The sequence below is a fragment of the Marmota flaviventris genome, chromosome 3, assembly GCF_047511675.1.
Source record: "Marmota flaviventris isolate mMarFla1 chromosome 3, mMarFla1.hap1, whole genome shotgun sequence".
In the NCBI taxonomy this organism is placed as follows: Eukaryota; Metazoa; Chordata; class Mammalia; order Rodentia; family Sciuridae; genus Marmota; species Marmota flaviventris.
This window is the reverse complement of record NC_092500.1, coordinates 93226847-93246119: the sequence shown is the minus strand read 5'-3', so window position 1 is coordinate 93246119 and position 19273 is coordinate 93226847. Positions and strand designations below refer to the sequence as shown.

The following is a 19273-nucleotide window of genomic DNA, read 5'->3' as shown; positions in this document are numbered from 1 at the left end:
AATGAATGAAAGAATTAGAAAATAGCCACTTGTAAAGTTTCCCATTAAAAGCTTCTTTTTACTCTGTTATTAAAATGTGACTAAAGTCTAATAATTTGGAAGTGCTTATTCTGAATTGAAAGTTACTTTAGCGGCAGACTGGGATTCTGAGCCATATTCCTTTGTTCATGGCCAGCATACCAACTATGAAACAGTAGATGTCATTTCTTGGAGCCCTTCCAATTAAACCAAAGGGAGTAACCTAAATGATCTTCTTAATATTGATGTGATAAATAAAACTAGTTTTCAGTAGCTAATTATGCATTTTATTTTATAAAGCACTATTCAATGTGCAAGATTGTAAGGTTTTTTAATAAGTGCTCTTTTTGTATAATTTCCCAATGGGTGACACTTTGGACACAATTAAGGTCAGAAATAAATGCTTGTGCTGTTTCCAGTACATTTAACAATAAAGTAACTCTGGGGAGATCTGTATATATATTTAATTGTAACAATTTAACCTTCAAACAGTGCTGTTTGGTAGAGTTGACCCAGTAAAACTCCTTGTAATTATACAAGTTGACCTCACTGACCTTTGATAGTGGTCTCTCTTTATCAGATAGTCAATTTTGAATGATGTTCGGGCAGAAATCTTAGTGGAGAGATTAAATTGTGTAGTGAAAGCCACTCTTTAATGTTTTGTGAAGTTGAAGGTTTAAATGAGGAGCAGTTGGACTGATTTACATTTGCAAAGATTGGAATGCTAGACAAACAGTGAACCTATTTATTTTCCAACTGGGTAGCTTTGGAAATTTATCCTTAGACTAGCTAAGTAGATAGAAGGGAAAATAGTGTAATAAAAAAAGTAGATTGAAAGAATTAGCTTTCCTCTTAAAGGAAAATTGGTCTGTTTATTTGTGGAATTTACTTTTTTTCCCTAGGATTACTGTCTGCTGATGATGTTGATTGAAAGTACAGACTATGCACTGATCTTGAGATCCTGGAGTTGTTTGTGGTCAAGGCTACTGGACACAATGAACATTCAACTTTGGGGCTTTAAGTGTATTTTCTTTTTATTAGTTGCAAACTATATGCTTTCAATGTCACATTTACAAAGTGCTGTTTGATAAACTGGTTTTTGTAGATATCCTGATAACTAAGACATGTTGAATAAATGGAAATGCTTCTCTTGTTGCACTGGCCTCTGCAGCCAGATTAAGTATTTCCATTGTGTGAGAGTACATAAAACAGCAGATAGAATACCCTAATTCAAGACAATCACTGTTAAAATTAATTTCATCTAATAAGCTAACAAAATATTACATCGCAAAGAGATTCAATACAATACACTTGTGTTCCAAGCTATTGTTACTGAATCACTTTTCCTAAAAAACAACTCTTTCAGCTTTATGCTATCTTAAGTTTTGCTTTAATTTCTTTTCAAGCACCCCAATTCTATGAACCATCAAATAAAAACCATGCTTTTCTGTCTTGTTATCATATGTAGTTGAATAAATTCAAGGTAATTACAGTGAGAATAGCACAGACACAGAGTGGGGAAATCTAGCCCAAGTCCTGTCCTGATCACTTACCCACTGCAAGGCCTAGGTACATTTCACACTTCCCCTTCTTAGTTCACTATGAGTAAGAGAAGCAGCTGCAGCACTGGACAACAGGGAGGTTTGAATGAAAAGTAAATGAAAGGCAGACAGGTGTGTTGCAATGAGCAGGGTTCAGATCCCAACCTTCCACTTGCAATAACTGAAGAAGAAACTTCAGTTTTTCTTGTTAGTTATATCAGTCATGTGTTGGTAAGTTTGTAGCAAAGAGTAGAAGTGAAATATGTAGTCTTACCTTGTTGTTTGGAATATAGGTAAAATAGCCACTTTAATAAAGTACTTACCATATGCTAATACTAAGCATGTGTATACATGATCACATTTATTTCTTACCACCAACCTAGAAAGTAACTATTATCATTGACCTTAAAAAAATAAAAACAAAAACCCAAAGATTCTCTCTCAGAATTTTAAAAACCTGCCCAAGTTTCCATAACTAAGATGTATGTGGTAGTGGAAAGAAAATAACCCAGGTCTCTTTGGATTCAAGAACCATGCTTTTAACCAGGAGCAGTAAAACATGAAGTCTAGAAGTATAATATGAATACTAAATAGTCTTACAAACTTCTTTTGCATAACTTTAGAAACCCTGCCTACCATTCAATGGATGTTAGATATCTCACATCTTATTGTATGATAGGCAGACAAATTCTCTCTCTCTCTAGACACACACACAGACGAAGAAAGAGAGAAAGAGAGAGAGAGAGATTTATTATAAAGTATTCCTACCTAAAATATTTTGTTACCAATATGTTGTCAATTGGATAAAGTACATTTTATGTGCATTTCAACTTAAAGGTCAAGATGAAACAGAACATGGGTGAGGAATGTCATCCTTACACATATAATTCAAACAAAATAGCCTTGACAGCTGTGGTTAAGAGGAGATTATGACTGGTATGCAATTAAGATTGACATCCCCCTTAAAAATGTTCTATATGTAAACACAAAGAAATTAGAGAAATAGTAATGCAGATATTAAGTGTTTAACAAAATAACCTGTAACTGTGATTTTGTAAGAATGGCTAATTTCCAGTGTTATATAATAAGTTCCTTATGAGACAGCATTTGTAGAAAAAAACATTACTGAAGTGTTGATGGTTAGAGGACACTGTGAAGATATTAACAGACCAGGCTAAAACTCCTAAAAATAAATGGATAATCTTCTTTGTAATCTAATCCTTAATTGCTTCTGATATGGTCAGTTCAATTAGTTTTGCCCTCATTTTTAAAAAATTGAAGAACAAAAAAGATTCCCAGTTAGGTTATTAAAGTCATCTAATCATGATGTTTGCATTAAGAATGCATTTAATTTCCATATCTTTTGGGGTGATTCTAACTGATTTTGCATGGCCTTAGAGACTTGAGAAATACAGGAAGTAAGTACAACTAGTAAGTCTTCCTCATGAAGTATGGGCTTAGAATAGTTCTGAGCAGGTTATCAAAAGCCTGTACTAAGAAACCTCCATTTGTAACACACTTTTAAACAAATGAAAATGTTAACTTAGTCGTTTCATTTCCCTAAGGTTAATGATAGCCAATTAACTAATTTCTATGTCCTTAACCCTTTGTAAAGAAGAAGGAATTCAATATGTATTGCCAATGTTTCTACCTTTCTTATTCAGTATCCACAGCTATGAAAAGATGGAGATTTCTATACTGTACCATTTTCAGTCAGGTATAAGTTACATATTCATTCTACCACTGTACACTTGTGAACAAATTTACTGTCTTTTTTCCCTACTGACAGCCCAGTTGTCATTACACATCTCATTCCTAGCAATTCTTTCTGTACCATCTCATTCTTAACAATCCTTTTTGTAGTATCTCATTCCTAACAATCCTTTCTGCACCAAGAAATGCTACCTATATCCTGAATTCTGCTATAAATTATTCAAAGTCAACCCTACTTTAACTCTACAAGATCTATTCACATTTATATGCTCTTAATCAGAAATAAAATACTTCTTTTGAAACAGGTATTAGTCCACAGGGTGAAACCCAACTCTGTAGGCTCAAATCTTGCCTACCATTTACTGACTGTGTTGACCTGGGCAAGTTACTTAAATTTTCTGTACATAAATTTACTTATCTATAAATGAAGCTAATAACAATGCCTACATGTGGGTGATTTTACATGTTAAATGACGTAGTTCATGTAAACACTAAGAACAGTGTCTGGAGTATGATCTGCACTATATAAGGGTGTGCTATTTTTATTTATTAATAATCTTTTCTCAGTAGAAAAGATTACTTGAGTTGTTCCCTCACCAGGAATATTTCACCCTTTTCCTAGCTACTAAAATTCTGAAATTTCCTTACTTTCCATCCCCTCCATCAATATTTCTTGACCTTTCACCTTTCCCAAAGCACTTATTTATTGGAATATCATTTGCCCTGGCATTTCAAATTTTTCCATGAATGTGTAACATGTTTCCCAATCTGGAAGCCGTTCTGAGCTAAATGACCATGAATTATATTTCTTTTGAATCCTTTTGCAGCACTACCATAAATTGTACTAATAAAGGAGAGGGCAGGGGTCAATAAATATTGGTTAAGATAGATTTATTTTAGAACACAATAGCTTTAAATCACAAATGTATTTTAAATGAATAACTTATCTAAACTTGTGTTGAATTTTATATTTATTTTGACTTGTATTTAAACTGTATTTATTAATAATTTAAACTGTATTTATTTTAACTTTCATTCAGTGACGTCCTACTTTTCCAACTGCATCTCCTTCTGGTCCTTGCTCTTTACTCTGCTCCTCCATATCCCTCCCACACTCCAGATCTCTGAGCTGCTTTTTCTTTTTATGAACACCTCAAATGCTTTTTACATCTCCGTGTCTTGTTACTTTGTGCCACTGCCTGAAAAATCTTTACACCATTGCTCCCTGGCCCTCACTTCTTCCCCAAACCCCATCAGACACGTTACGTTGCCTGTCCTAACCAGTTCTAGAGAGTTCTTTCTTAAAACTCAGCATATCAGCTCTTAGATACTTCCCCAGACTTGAAGGACAAATCTCTTTTCCCTCAGTGTAAATCTATTTCACATTGATTACTCTCATCTGTGAGTCTTTGATGTCTCTCTCTCTCAGCTCTGAACACATCTAAGAAAAAAGCTTGATTTTATCCACCTTTGCTCCCACAGAGCCTAGCATAGTGCTTTTATAGTTTAGTGAAAGAAAAGGAAATGTTATGCATTTCTACATATTTAGGGAGACTTCATTATAAACAAGCACTTTTTCCCCCTTTTCTTATAAACCATTATTTACTTTTATTGAATCTTCTAAGGAGGAACCTCTTATTCACATTTAAGAAATGAACTCGTTATATACATTTTTTTTCTAATTCTGAATGAGATTCAAGTTATCATGAAAGTGACTCAAAATAGCTCTCCTTAAGTTTCCTTTTTGAATAGAGAAACTTTTATATTTTTAATCCAGAATTTGCACTTTTAAAAAGGCCAGAAGATTTGTACAAGGGACAACCAATTCTGAATGGTTATTATTATTATGTTTTTAAACATTTGGAAGGGCTTTGGATCTTAATGCCATTTTACTGAAAAAGTAAGATAAAATGATAGCTGAAGAAAATTCACAAATATTTACAATTTCATAATTTCAGATGTCAATAAAGTTTGCTTAGGGTAAATTGCTTATCAATTACCTATTTATCTCATGTTTCACTTGAAAAGGTATAATACGGTGGCAATAATTTGGCTTCTGTGGGATATGGCTTTACTGGAAGGAATCTCCAAGCTGATTTTAAAGTAAAAACAGATGCTCCTGTATTGAAAGCCTTCTGTACTCAGGGTAACAAAATTTGTCTGCTTTGCTTGACTGATGAAGATGAGTTGACTTCCTGCATTAGAGAAGTTTGTCTTGTAGGGGCTGAAGTGACAAGACAATAACTAAGTGCTAATTGTGCATAACCAGCACTAAAGATATGCAGTCCCATTATGGCATGTAATAAATGAAGTGAACACAGAAATATATTAGGTACTTTAATAATGATACTAGAATAGTATTTTGCAGCAATAAGAATGTGAACAGTTTTAGAGCCAAAATTTAGGAGTGTTTGTCTTACTTGACTGAGTTCTACTGAGGAGACAGACTTAATTGTGAACGCGACTTTTTATTTCAATGGTGAAATAAAATTGATATATGATTTGTAAATAGCATTAACCACCTACAATTGCTTTGCATCATAATAGAATTTAGGCTGAGTTTAGCAGTTGAATGATGTTTTCATTCTATTGTGTGGAAAATAGATAAAATAGGTAAGCCTGCCCTAATAGAAAAATGGACAAACAGCATAAATGATCAGTTCCTTAAAAGATGATACAAAAAAGGATCACTAATAATCAAATAAATGTCAATTAAAAGTTATGATGAGGAGCCATCATTCATCCCAAAGGTGACAAAAGTTTCTTCTTAAATAATAATTCTCAATGTTAAAGCCAATGTGAGGACATGAATAATTTTGTGCAATTTTGGTGTGAGAATAATTGGTAGGACATTTCTAAAGAGCATCTTTAACAACATTTAACATAAGCCTTCAAATTGTTACATTATTTTGCTTAATTATGCTACTGTGAATTTATCCTGATAGATATGAGCCTATATTATTGGTGATAATATCAAAATTTCGGAAGAAACAATCTGTAGATTAGATGATAGAAGACTGAATTTTTTTCCAAGTACTAGGGATTGAACCCAGGGGCACTTTACTGCTGAGCTACATCCACAGCCCCTTTTATTTTTTATTTTGAGAGAGGGTCTCACTGAGTTGCTGGGGCTGGCCTCAAACTTGAGATCTTTCTGCCCCAGCCTCCCAAATTGCTGGGTTTACAGATGAATGCTACTGCACTTGGCCTAGCAGACTAATTTAATATAAGATGCTCTATCTATAAAACTGAACATGAAATAGCTTAAAACATCTTAAAAGAAATTTCAATGACAGGTAAGAAGGTATATAATATAAATTAGAGGGTCTGAATATCAAACATTAAGATTCTTCCTTGTTTATTTTTTAAAAGCTTCTTAAATATGGATACCATGCAGAGTAGACACTATGTATAATTTGTTATATATACGTAGAAAACGAGAGGTTGGTTATATTTTTTTTTCGAATAGTAAGACATGGACCATATTGTTCTTTATTGTTTTCTATTATCTAAGTTTTCTCCTATGAATATGTCAGCTTTTATAAGTAGAACATCAGTAGAAATTATTATTGCATAAACCTAACTGTGCTGTTAGTGACTGCTGTTAGTGCATCAAGGAAACAAAGGTGTTCTGTTTATTCCTATTATACTTTCCAAACATATACACACACATGTACACATGCATATAAATGTGTCTGTATAGAGTATGGATGTTTGTGTTGTATGTCCATATTCATAAAAGAAATAAAATGTGCATTCATGAATTTATTTTTTGGCTAAATGTCATCTTAAACAGTATTAACCTACTTTCACTCCATGCACTTGTAATGAAAAAAATCAAGATATGAGATGACTTCTTAAGCTAGTGTCTAGGGAATGATGATCGTATAAAGGCATACTGGGCCACATTCTAAACATCTGTATTTAGCAAGAGATGTTACATGTCTTGTAGAAAAATCTAGTTCGTGATATGGTCCAAGTAAATTACAAATATAAAACAAATAACTTTTGAAAACCTACCATGTTCCTGGTACTTATTATAAATGATTTTACTTTTTTTTTAATTTGTAAGATAGATATTAGTGTATTATGGGTGTAGAAAATAAACTCAGAGAAATCAAGTAACATACTAAGATCACACAGCTAATATATCAGCTGATATACTGGGGCTGGAATTTGAATCTAGTTCTCACCATAAAGACCATATTCTTTCCTTCTGCTGTTCTACAGAACCTTATAAGAAGACTATGCATTAAACAGAACCTTTCAGGGCAAATTACAAGAACTGAGAACTTGATGGAACTGATGTTTATCTATAATATACTATGTTTACATATTCTCACAGCCATAGACATACTCACTTTATTCATTTTCATTAAAATCCATCAAGTATACTTATTTTTAAAATATTGTATTTTTGATATGCACTTTTTAAATATTTTAAAATTCTCTGCATTTATCACATAAAAGAAGTGCCAATATCACTGGAAATAAAAGTTTAACTTTCAATAAGAAAAAATGGGTTTAAGTCATAATACTTTTGAATCAAAAGAGTTCTGAAGTTCATCAAGCTCCCTCACATTACAAATAAAAAAAACTGAGGTCCAGAGAGGTGTAGTGTTTGGCTTAAGGTCACACAGTCAATTTGTGGCAGAGATAAGACAAGAACTTAAGCTTCCAGATTCCCCATGCAATGCTCTTTCCATTGCTGCTTTGCCAATCCTGCCTTTCCAATTCTGATAATTGCTTAATTATTAGCTCTGTCTGGTCTCATACTTAAAGATATTTGAGGCAACTGAAATAGCACACATAGGAGAAGGTTAAAATTGCAAATAAGAAATAGGGGGAAACTATAAATTCAATAAATACGATGAAAACAAAATGTCTGCTACACATTTCTGTATGTTTGCCTTGTGGTAACTTGTTTGCTCACAGAAGCAGTACAAAAAAGCTATTTAAAACTAACTTGTTAAAAGACAGAAAAATGATAAAGAGAAGAATGAATAATAAGTCTAAAAGTTAATAAAAATATTTCCAGGTCCAGTCACAGGCTATTATACAATACAGTTCTTTTAAAGTCAGTCTTAAGACCTCCCTCCTTGGTGCCTATTTCTGGCACTGAATTAATCTTTGCAGAAAACAAAAATGCTGAGATTAATTGCTTTTAGTAAAGTGTACCAATATCATTACCACCTATTCCATCAATAGCCAGCACAGAGGTGTGCCATTTTTGAGAAGCCAAGATGAAGCCTCCTTACCTCTGGTTACAGAGCTGACAGGCAAAGCAGTCCAGGTGGTAGACGTTGTCCTTAGCACGCATCACCATCTCAAAGGCAGGAATGAGCTTGCTACAGGCAGCACAGTTTCCTGTTACACCAAAAAGCCTACAACAATAAATAGGAGTTTTTTGTTGTTTTTGTTTTGTTTTTAACTAAGGGAAATCTGAGATTGTGAATAGAGGATACCAATATACCCCGTAAAGCTATCAATATAATGACTTATGAGATACACAAACGAGTTTTATCCTAGGTGCACACATAAATATTCTTCTGTAATATATACTCCATTGGCCTTTCTTGATGAAAATCACATCTTGTTTGGAAAGCAAAGGAAAAGGCAAATACATTAGGAAGTTTACATAACTGTACACAAACAGAAATCAACAGGGGTGAATTCACAGCAAAAAACCTACTTGTTGGAGTACATAGTAAACATAAAAGCAATGTAACTTTGATCTTAACATTGTATATTTGATATTTTAGTTGGAAAAGAAACCCATTTGAATGACTTGCCATTTTTCTGACATCTAGATTCTAAGAGGTTTGCCATTATTATTGAAATAACGTTTATGAACAAGCCATTTAAATAGTCAAAAAACCATGGATGTGCTTGCACCTTCTGGCCCTATACCATAGTTATAGCTGTGATTCTGTTATTCAGGTAGCGCATTAAAGTAAATGAGGCTGTAAACTATATATAGCTAGACCAGGAGTTCAAGCATAATATATTGTCAGAACCACTGAAATTGCCTGAGGGAAAAAAAAAGGTATTCTTTTAAAATCTTATTTGCTGTAGATACCTGAAAATGGTTATTGTAATGACCTAAAAAATAGGACAAAATAAAATGTCTTATCATTTCCTAGTGGGAAGAAATATTTTACTCATTTTCACTGGCAATATTTAAACCAAGTTCCTTCAAAGTTGTTAGTGGTGGTAAAGAATCACTACAAATAATATTTCATGCATAGTAGTTAATGTACTTTTTAACTAGGAAGCAAACTAGATGAAAAACACTACATCTGCCAGTTTTCTTTTTTCTTCAACATCAGTCTGACAGGAGAAAAATATAATAGCTCTCATGGGAAAGACCAAATTAAAAGCAGTTCTAAACTAATGAATTCAAAGGTGCTATGGAGAAAACTCATTTTGGTTATAAAAATGTACTTTAAAAAATCTTAGCCTTTCATTTTATTGAATTTAAGGATTATGCACAAACGTGCAGAAGTATCTCTTCTTATTACTTTCTATATACTCTGAAGATAAGTCTTTGCTTAAGGCATGCATATTCATTTTCAAGTTCATAACTATTTCCTCTTACCAGGCTAATGACAATGGTTGGACAGAGTTGTAAGAGGGGTGTCTACGTGTCTGACAAAATGTACAATAAATGTTCTGCTTGTGATTTTGTGAGACTGTCTCTTGAAAAACATAGGCCTCTTGAGGGTAGAAACTGCAAATGCTTTCTAAACAGTTTTGGAGCACAACTTGAACACTTGATAAAAAGTACGCAAGGTTTATATTCAAGAAGATTAAATTCAAAATTCTTGGACACTTATCTTCCTGAGAGAATTAGAAAAATCTTTAAATATTTCTAACTTAAGGAACAGAACTCAAATATCTTTTATGTCCTAAATTTGCAATCCATATTTTGAAAAATATTTTTTCTTGCAAAAGAACTTCGTGGAAAATATAATATTTTGCAGTCTCCTGCTGGCATCATTAAAAATGAAATCATCACAAACTAAAGTTTTTCATCCCATTCTTCTGTGAGACGAATTTTTTCATTCATTTTAACATTTCACATTTACTTTTGAGTGTACTTCACACCATCTCTTCAGGAGTCACGGCACTTATGTGTGCCATTTGTTTCTTCTGTTTATGATTTTTGAGAAAGAAAAAAAACACAAAAGTTCTTTATTCCATGAATATAGATATATTTGTGGATATAAAATCTGGTTAATATGAGATAAAGCCATTGTTAAGAATTACCCAGTTTGCACTTACCTAATAAACATACACACACAATGCCATTTTGAAATTCTGGACATAGTTTCCCCCCAATTTCAATTGCTCTCGCTAGCTGAGCATTTATCAGCTACCTGATTAGAATTTGTTTCCACACAAACCATTGATCATCAGCCTATTACTAGGCAAATGACAGTTAATTACCCACTACATTAACCACTGGGACCTGAGACCTGCTTCTGCTGCCATCAGTCAACATGATAAATGTGGCAAGTTCAGTAATGCATGGCCAGCCCTGAGCTGCCTGCTATACTGTGAACAACCCTCAATCTCACTTCCAGGCCCAGGAAAATCTATGGCAATCTGCATAATTACAAGCTCTGGGTTAATAACAGACAAATGATTTGTTGCATCTAAACAAAGTCCTTGGAATGGTCCCGGTCTCTGGTGGCTGCCCGTACGGCGCACTGCCACTAGTATACTTTCCACTACAATGTGCACAAAATAGTTCTCTGACGTTATAGCCTTCCAATTTGTTGCTCTCCAATTTATGGATTCTGCATATGTGATTTTTAATCATTAAAGGACTCTTGAAGCAATATTATCTTAATTATTCTCTGCTGTAACCAGGGAATTAGGCTTCAGATAAAATTTTCTTCTTCCATGCACTTTCCCTGCCTCGCTGGAGGCTCCATCAGTTTCCATCTACACCTGGACTCTGAAATCCTAATGATGAATTATTGCCCCTTTTCCTAAGAGGGCGAACCTTACAAGGGAACATTTTACCGAACTGTCAGCTCACAGACTGAGTGCGGAGATGTGGAAATCTGATCTAATTTACTGCAAAACGATGCATTTGTTAGACTTTTCCCTCAGTTTTGTCCAAGGATCAAGAGATCATTCCACAGCCACATTTGTGTTCTCGTTTTTCTCAGGGGGGCAAACCTAATATTCCCAGGGCAAGGAAACAAAGTAATATTTTTATAAAATGGGGTTTGAGGATGTATAATATTATCCTTTGATTCCCAAACATGCCATTTGGATTCTCAGGCAAAAAGAATAATCATATATGTCAACTAAGCTTAAGGAATGCTTAAAGTCCTCATTCATAAGATTTTGTTGTTGTTGTTCAGATGTGTCCAAGAAATATTCAAGAAGAGTCTCTTAATTACCTAATTCATTTTGACTATTCACAATCCTGCAAATCTTGTAACCCCTTCTCTGCTCTGTTCACTCCCATACTCGTTTAGAGGATAACATGGATCCACTTTTCCATTTAAGCTAGAAAGCTCTGTGAGCTCTTGTTTGTAGTACTTACACAGTCTTATCTCCTACCTAAGAGGAGAGCCTAAGAGCTCTTATTGGTACACCGGGATAGACAAAGCTTTATTTAAAAATATGTCATTTTGAAATCTGGACCTAAGTTAATCATAGCACACCAGCTCCTAACTTTATGGTAAGGGGGGAAAATAAGCTCATTGATCCATTTTGCTCATTTTAAGATGTCTTGTAGATTTTTAAAGCATTCCAATTGATGGGCTAGATTGTCCCCTACTACTTATGTTCACAATAATCTTTAATTAATATGACTTTTATCTTGTTTCCGACACACCACTAAAAGCAGATTTAACATATAAAAGGAGACAAGTATCACTGATATAGTATCAGTGATAATTACTATTTATAGGAATCCCAAAAGATGACTCTAACCCTTTTCCATTTCATTTTTGCTTCCACTACTTGGTCTTGACTATCTAAAAACAGATATGAAGATAAAAACCAAACAGACAACTTTCTTATGGAAGAACTGAGCTTATCTGTCTACTACACCTCCCACACTGCAATGAGTATGTACAGAGAAATATTAAGTTTTGTATATGCGTGTCATAGCAAGAACTAAGACAATACATGCTTGTATTTTTTAAAGGCACCCAGAAAATTTTGTGATTATACTAAATGTTCAACAGCTTTGATAATATAGTCATAAATCAGATAAACACTGTATGCTATAGTGAATATCCATTTCCAAAGTTCCTGGGGGTGAGAAACAGAAAAACTCAAGACACATAATCATTTAACATAGCAATAATAAATATGGTTTACTACAGGCATCGGGGCAAAATGAGTGTTCATTGTATTAGTGTCTTTTGTTTCATAGCACCAGATGTTTCTATAGATTTTTTTAACCAGGTCAGTGGCTCAAGTCACTAAATCAAATTCCCCCAAGCTATGGAAAGCATAGTATTTGACTCAAATTAATTTATTATTTGGGGAAAAACGCACAAATAAATACCATTGTAGTAAACTTTGATTCTGAATAAAGATCATTTTTTTTCCTCTACTCAAGCAGTCCTCTAGTGACTTAAATACATATAACAGTAAATATTTGTTTTAATATTAAAGCTAAGACTAGTTATCATATCTATATACATACGTACACATTATATACATCGGGGAGAAATAGAGAAAAATGAAAGAGAGAGAGAGATCTCTCTATCTGTGTAGAATAACCAGAGATGAACAGAGAAAGAAAAGTTGGGGTTTCCAAGGATGTGAAATTGCAACCATTTGAAAAGATCTTTAACTTTGACTGCTGGCTGGTGAAGTTTTATTGAATATGCGATGTGGGAAGGAATGGAACATTTTCACAGATTGAGAAGGACAATTGCTTTTTTTGTCTATTACAAATATACTTTTCATCTCCTCTCCCACTTCTCTTTTTATACCAAGGGAGGCAGTGATAGAAAATGAAAACATTTTAAATATTCCAATCTTTTGTTTCAAACTTAAAAAGCTCACCCATTACAAGGCTGAAGAGAGTGGATCCTATTATTCCCTCTCTCCATGGGTCTTAGCAAGTGCTCCACTGTCAGAGGGAGAGAGAGAGGGATATCATGTAGGTGTTAAAGAGAGTAAAAAAGAAAACACTACATACTTAAAAACATACAGAAGAAAACACAAGACATGTTTCAGGTGAGTTTGACCAATGTTCCTGTTTCAGTTAAAATTACCCAGGACTTCAGGATACATTTGTGCTCAGAGAGGAGTCTGAATTAAGATAGAAGAATTAAAAACTTGACCATATTTTAAAGGAATGAGATATAGCTCCTGTTTCAAAGAAACCTAGTAATTATTCATTTCATAATTATTTTAATTGTATGTTATCAACCCTAATTTATCTTAAATTTGGTCTTTGGTCTGATTTTTTTTAATGAAGATATAGGGATCATGCCAAACATAAACATATAAGCCATTTACTGAAAACTTAATATATATATATTTATTAAAATATATGTATAGTATATATGTATATTCTTTCTCTCTTTAAACACCACACACACACACACACACACACACACACACACACACATTACATTTTAAAGGAAAAAGAAAGGAGGATAAGTAAAAATAAGTTCAACTTACTAATTGCCTAACTAATTTTAGGAAGAACTACCAAAAGCCCATACTATATAATTGTATGTCTATATTTTAAAAAATACAACTTGCTATTCAAATTCTGTAGTTCATATTACTAAGAGAACATTCAGACTCAATGAAGCAAGAAAGCAGATGCCCACTATGTTCCAGGTACATAGTGAGAGAGGTCAAGATGAATATGAGGGAGTGCTGCCAAGGAGCCGGGGAGGTGGACAGTGCAGGGGCACTGTGCAAGAAAAGAGCTGTGCAATTAGGTAAGCATGGTGAGTTCCTCTGTAGGTCTGTGCTGCAGCACCAGGCAGAAAGGTCTTCCATAGGTGGAGACCTGGAAGGAGCTAGCAGAAAGTCACCTACCTTGGACTGATGTTAGAGGCTAAACAGAAGCCTGGACATGGTCAAGATTTGGGTTTATTTATGGAATTTGTTTTAAATGGTAATGTGATAGCAGTCTGTTAGGCAGAGGTTAAGTGAGTAAGGGAGCCAGGCAGCCTGGATACATGAGGTTCCATGTTCGATGCACTCATATTTTAGGGATATTCTCAGAATGCTGTCCCTCTCCAGCCCCTGGCAAATTTCCACTCTTCCTTGAGTCAGACAGTATAGCATTAGGCAGCAAGAAGCAGCATTAGCAAAACCAACTCAGAGGGCTAACTAGCACCCATCTGCTACTCACTGGTTGGACTTGCTGAGTATCACTTCATGACCCAAGCCATTTTGAACAAAAAAACATGGTGAAGGACCATAAAATTATAGGTTAAAAGTTATTCCTGACCTGGTAGTGTGGAGATTTAACCTTCTGGGTTTTTGTTTTATTTCATTCAATTTTATAGTTTTGCAGAATTCTTGAGATCTAGATTTAGTACTATGTTGGCAAAACAGAAAATTAAAAGGTCATGCTCAAGGCCTGGGGATGAATCTCTGTGGTAGAGCGACTGTCCAGCATGCATAACGTCTTGGGTTTCATACCCAGCACTGCAAAATAATTAAAAATAAATAAATAAATGAAAAGAATGCTCAAGGTTAAGAAAGATTTTGATGAAAGTCAATGCCAATTTTGTATTGTCTATGTATTGTCTGTGAAAGTAAGGAAAAAACTTAAGGAATATTCTAGAAAGACCTGAGATAGTACACTCCATGCCATTTTGAGACTTTTAAGTTTCACCCTGATTTCTTGCACTTCCAGTCAACTCATGCACCAAGCTTACTTCCTGTCCCCTGGCTGTCTGTAGTTCGGCTGGCTGGTCAGGCATCCACCAGTCACATGTGGCCAATGACCTCTGGACATGTGGCTGATCTGAAGTGAGAGATGGTCCAATTGTGGCATACTACACATCAGATTTCAGGCTTCACACAGAAAAGTGAAATATTTCCTGAATAATTTTTTTAACCTTGGTTATCTATAGAGATTATAATCTTTTGGATACATTTTATTGAGTAAAATGTTTTAAGAATTAATTTTTCCTTTTGTTAATATATAGATCATGTCCTATTTTTAATGGGCAGTGTGGGTCTATAGACTGAATTTTCCATATACTTCTGGATACATGACAATTATAACTTTCAAACAATAGAGATCCATAATTTCCTGACTGGCATCTATCCTAGAAATCTTCCTTTAGTGTTCTATACTTAAAACTAGAAAACAAAAGTTATAGGACAGAGACATTTTATTCTACCATGAACTTTATAATGTGTATGATAATAACATGAATCATTATAACTCACTCATAATCTGAAATAGATGACAATGCCCTACCTATTTTTCCAGTTGCCAGCTTACTCAGTATTAATTCCTTTTTAAACTTAACTATTTTCAGCTGCATAGAGATAGCTACCAGACCATATGTAAAGAAAAATGGGTTGATACTTGAGCAACTGGCCCTATCTTAGCCCTACTACAAAGAGCAGGGAAAAAAGAACCTCATGTTCATCCACAGAACTTTGCACAATTATTAGGTACCAGAGCTGGAGGAAGAACCTAACTCTCCTTACCCAAAATCTGGTCCTTTTCTCAATGTGCTTGTTTATTTTGTTGTTTCCCTGTAAAAATAGGGAAAGATGGTGCTGTTTGGATAAAAGTCTCCAGGTTTCTGATGTAGCAGAGGGTAATGGCTGATTTACATAGAACCATCATTTTTTTTTCTTTCCACATCTGGCTCTGTTAAAAGTTGCCAAAAGTGTTAAATGTTATACTTTCACTTTTAACGAATAATTGTCAATGTCTTCTCATACCCATTTTCTAAAGCCTTATGAGCAGGTGTTAGAGCTATTTATGATCAGCACAGCAGTCTACTGGGAGAAGCTATTCAGAGAAAAGTAAAATTGAATATTATCCCCTCAACATTTGGTGAGGATAATACTTCTGGGCAAATATGGCAATTGTACCAACATTTCATAGAATCACAGAATCTTAGATCTCACAAGATTTCTGTAGCTAGAACAAAAGAAACATGTCAAGCTTGCTCTTCATTGTTGTGATATTTAAAAGGCAAGATTTTTCAAATGTTAAAATGAAAAAAAAAACCACGAAACAGGAAAGTCAAGGATAACACATATGAAGTAAAACTAGGAATAGAATTTTAGAATAATAGAAACATATTTTATGTCATCACCATATAATCGCCACTTGAATGTTAGGATAATTTTATAATGAAGAGAAGGACAACCAGCAATGATATGGACAATATTATGGACATAAAAATGTATGATTATTTTTACAGATATTGTGGGCAATTTAGTTTTTATATATCTCTCCTTTGATATAAGGGAGGAAGTGGCTGGTAGATTGAAATAAATTCTGGCCTGGTTTCAGCCACAGTATAATAAATGCTAATTGGAAAATGGTTTATACAATTTTATAATAAAAGCTTTTAATAATTTTTTTTAAAAGTGGTAGTCTATTCTATCAAGTGTTTCAGAAAGCTGTGTCTACATAAAATTGAATAGGTCTTTCTGGGTGGGAACTTTTAAAGTAAGTAACATTTTCCTAAAAATCAGCATCAAACTCTTTTGATATCTGTACATACTTTTACAGGCCCATAATTACCTTCTTTTTTTATATTTCTTTTTCACACTTTTCTTTCCATGCACTATATATAAAAGTGAACAAGGAAGTTTGGAGAGAGGAACCTTATTTCAAAAATACTGTTTTTACCCATCACATAACTAACTAATGAACTTCAGATAATTGAACATTTCAATAGGAAAGTAAAAAAGAGGGGAAAAAGCATTTACAGGAAGGTGAAGAAGGTCATTAACAGTTGGGAACGAATCCTGGGAAAGACCATTACTCTGACCTTTGTCAAATAAGCCAGGTAATATTTTCATGTGTCAACCTCATGGTTGTTCATTCAGGCACTGACATAGGATCAGGGAAGCTCCACTGTGAAACAACAAGGAGGTGATCACTGAGTAATCCGAACCCCAGCACAAAGCTAAATGTATCTTTATATGCAGGATTATGAAGCCTCAGTGACAGTAATGGCTGATTACTTGTAAAAAGGCAACAAATCACTTATCTTGCCTAAGCAAGGCAATTGTTTACTCTTGAAGCTAGCCAGTAAAATTCCAACAAACATTTCTTCTAGGATTAATTAGTGTGACTAATTTCAGAGAAAAAGTGCTATGTAAGAGAACAGGCACCTATTAAGGACATATTAGAATTTAACTTCAAGTTTTATTTAAATCTCGTACATTACTTTAAAGAAATTCTTAGTGTTTTAAGGTAAGTAGCAGGATTTAAGATTGTATTAAATTCACTTAAGAAAAGGGAGACAAAATGTTATCACAGATATTCATCCTTATTTTTAACTAAGGATATTATATTATGGATGTTTCAGAGTCTATTTGAGTTTCAAATTCCATCAACAAGTAGAATTTCACCAAAAGATTCATGAAACATATCTTATTTCTTTTGTTAAATATTTCTGTGAAGCAAATTTAACACCTGACACTACTTACCTCTTATTATTTTAACAAATAACGGTTCTTAAATTCTTTAAGAGGGGGTGGGATGTGGCTCTATGGTTGAGTGTGCCTCACATGCTCTAGGCCTTGGGTTCAATCCCCTCTGCCACACACACACACACACACACACACATTAAGAAAGGGCTCTCAATGCTATCACCTAAAAAAAAAAATCATTTAAGGGTTAAATATCTGTAACTGTAAGTGATAGCAATGACAGCCAGGCATCACCATTTTTCCCAGGTCAAGTCTGGAGAAGTGCTGTTGTTTGGTCTATAGTAGTGCTGTCTTTGTCAAAAATGTTCTGAGTCCCATAGAAAATTATATGGCAATGTAATAATAGTCAGAAATCAAGTAGAATTCAGGCAATTCAAAAATTTCTGTTCCTTTTTCCTTCACAGAGCTTCAAAGAGCTAATAGGCAGATTCAACTAAATATGCTTTAGAGGTTTTTATATATTTTAAAAATTCTTTTTCTTTATTCTAATTAAAGTATAATTGAATTATTCAGGTAAAAACTAATTTGGAGAATTTAACTTGTCAGGCTGAATTTTTTAAATTCCTTCAAAACCCAGTTAACGGGAAAGGTATACACCTTTTATTCCACATGGGTTAGTTTTAAAAATATGTATGTTTTAAATTTGTGAATCCTTTAAGGGAACTTCACAGAGCCTAAAGTAGAATTTAGACTAGTTATCCAAATAAAGCCATGAAAGCAATTGTTTGTAGGATTAGGTAAATCTCTTTTTGGAGTAAGATATTAACAAAATTACAGAGACTCAAAAAGACAAAATGGTTTTGTAGGGAAAAAATGTACAATTAATTAATTAGTATTAGTTTTTTAAAGCTGATGTTTTCCATAGCAAATAACTACAGCACTCAATACAATATTATGGAGAAGAAATGTTAAAATAAAATTTTATATAGCAAAAGTATACAAAACAGAATTACAAATCAAACCTGTGGATTGCACATTTATACATACACATGACAGTATTGTTCACAACCATTCACAGTATTTTTTTTGCATAGTTTTCAAACATTTTTGTATAGCTTTCAAACATTTTCTTTCCACAAAATGCTACTTTCATAGTATTAACCTAATTTTGGAATGTGTATGTATTTTCTTTATTTAAAAATCATAGCTATTAAGTATTTCCTTTGTTGTGTCAACTTTAGGACTTATTATATGAAATATGTCTTAGGAATTGCTATGCTACAGTGGCTAGAATTTTAAAGTCCTTAAGCAGATCTAAAATTGAATGTCAAACCTTTCATAAATAGACTGGGGTATATAAATAATATCAATATCTATATCCAACTTCCAACTTGTAAAATACACCTATTTCAGTT

At 33.7% G+C, this 19273-nt stretch overlaps 1 protein-coding gene across 1 annotated transcript in view; it reads right to left on the bottom strand.

The window, feature by feature from the left end:
* Window positions 1-19273, bottom strand: part of Lmo3 (LIM domain only 3) — a 51078-nt gene that overhangs the window by 536 nt on the left and 31269 nt on the right. Inside the window, 1 exon segment of the mRNA XM_027955986.2 lies at window positions 8531-8656. Coding sequence (XP_027811787.2) covers window positions 8531-8656 — 126 coding nt within the window.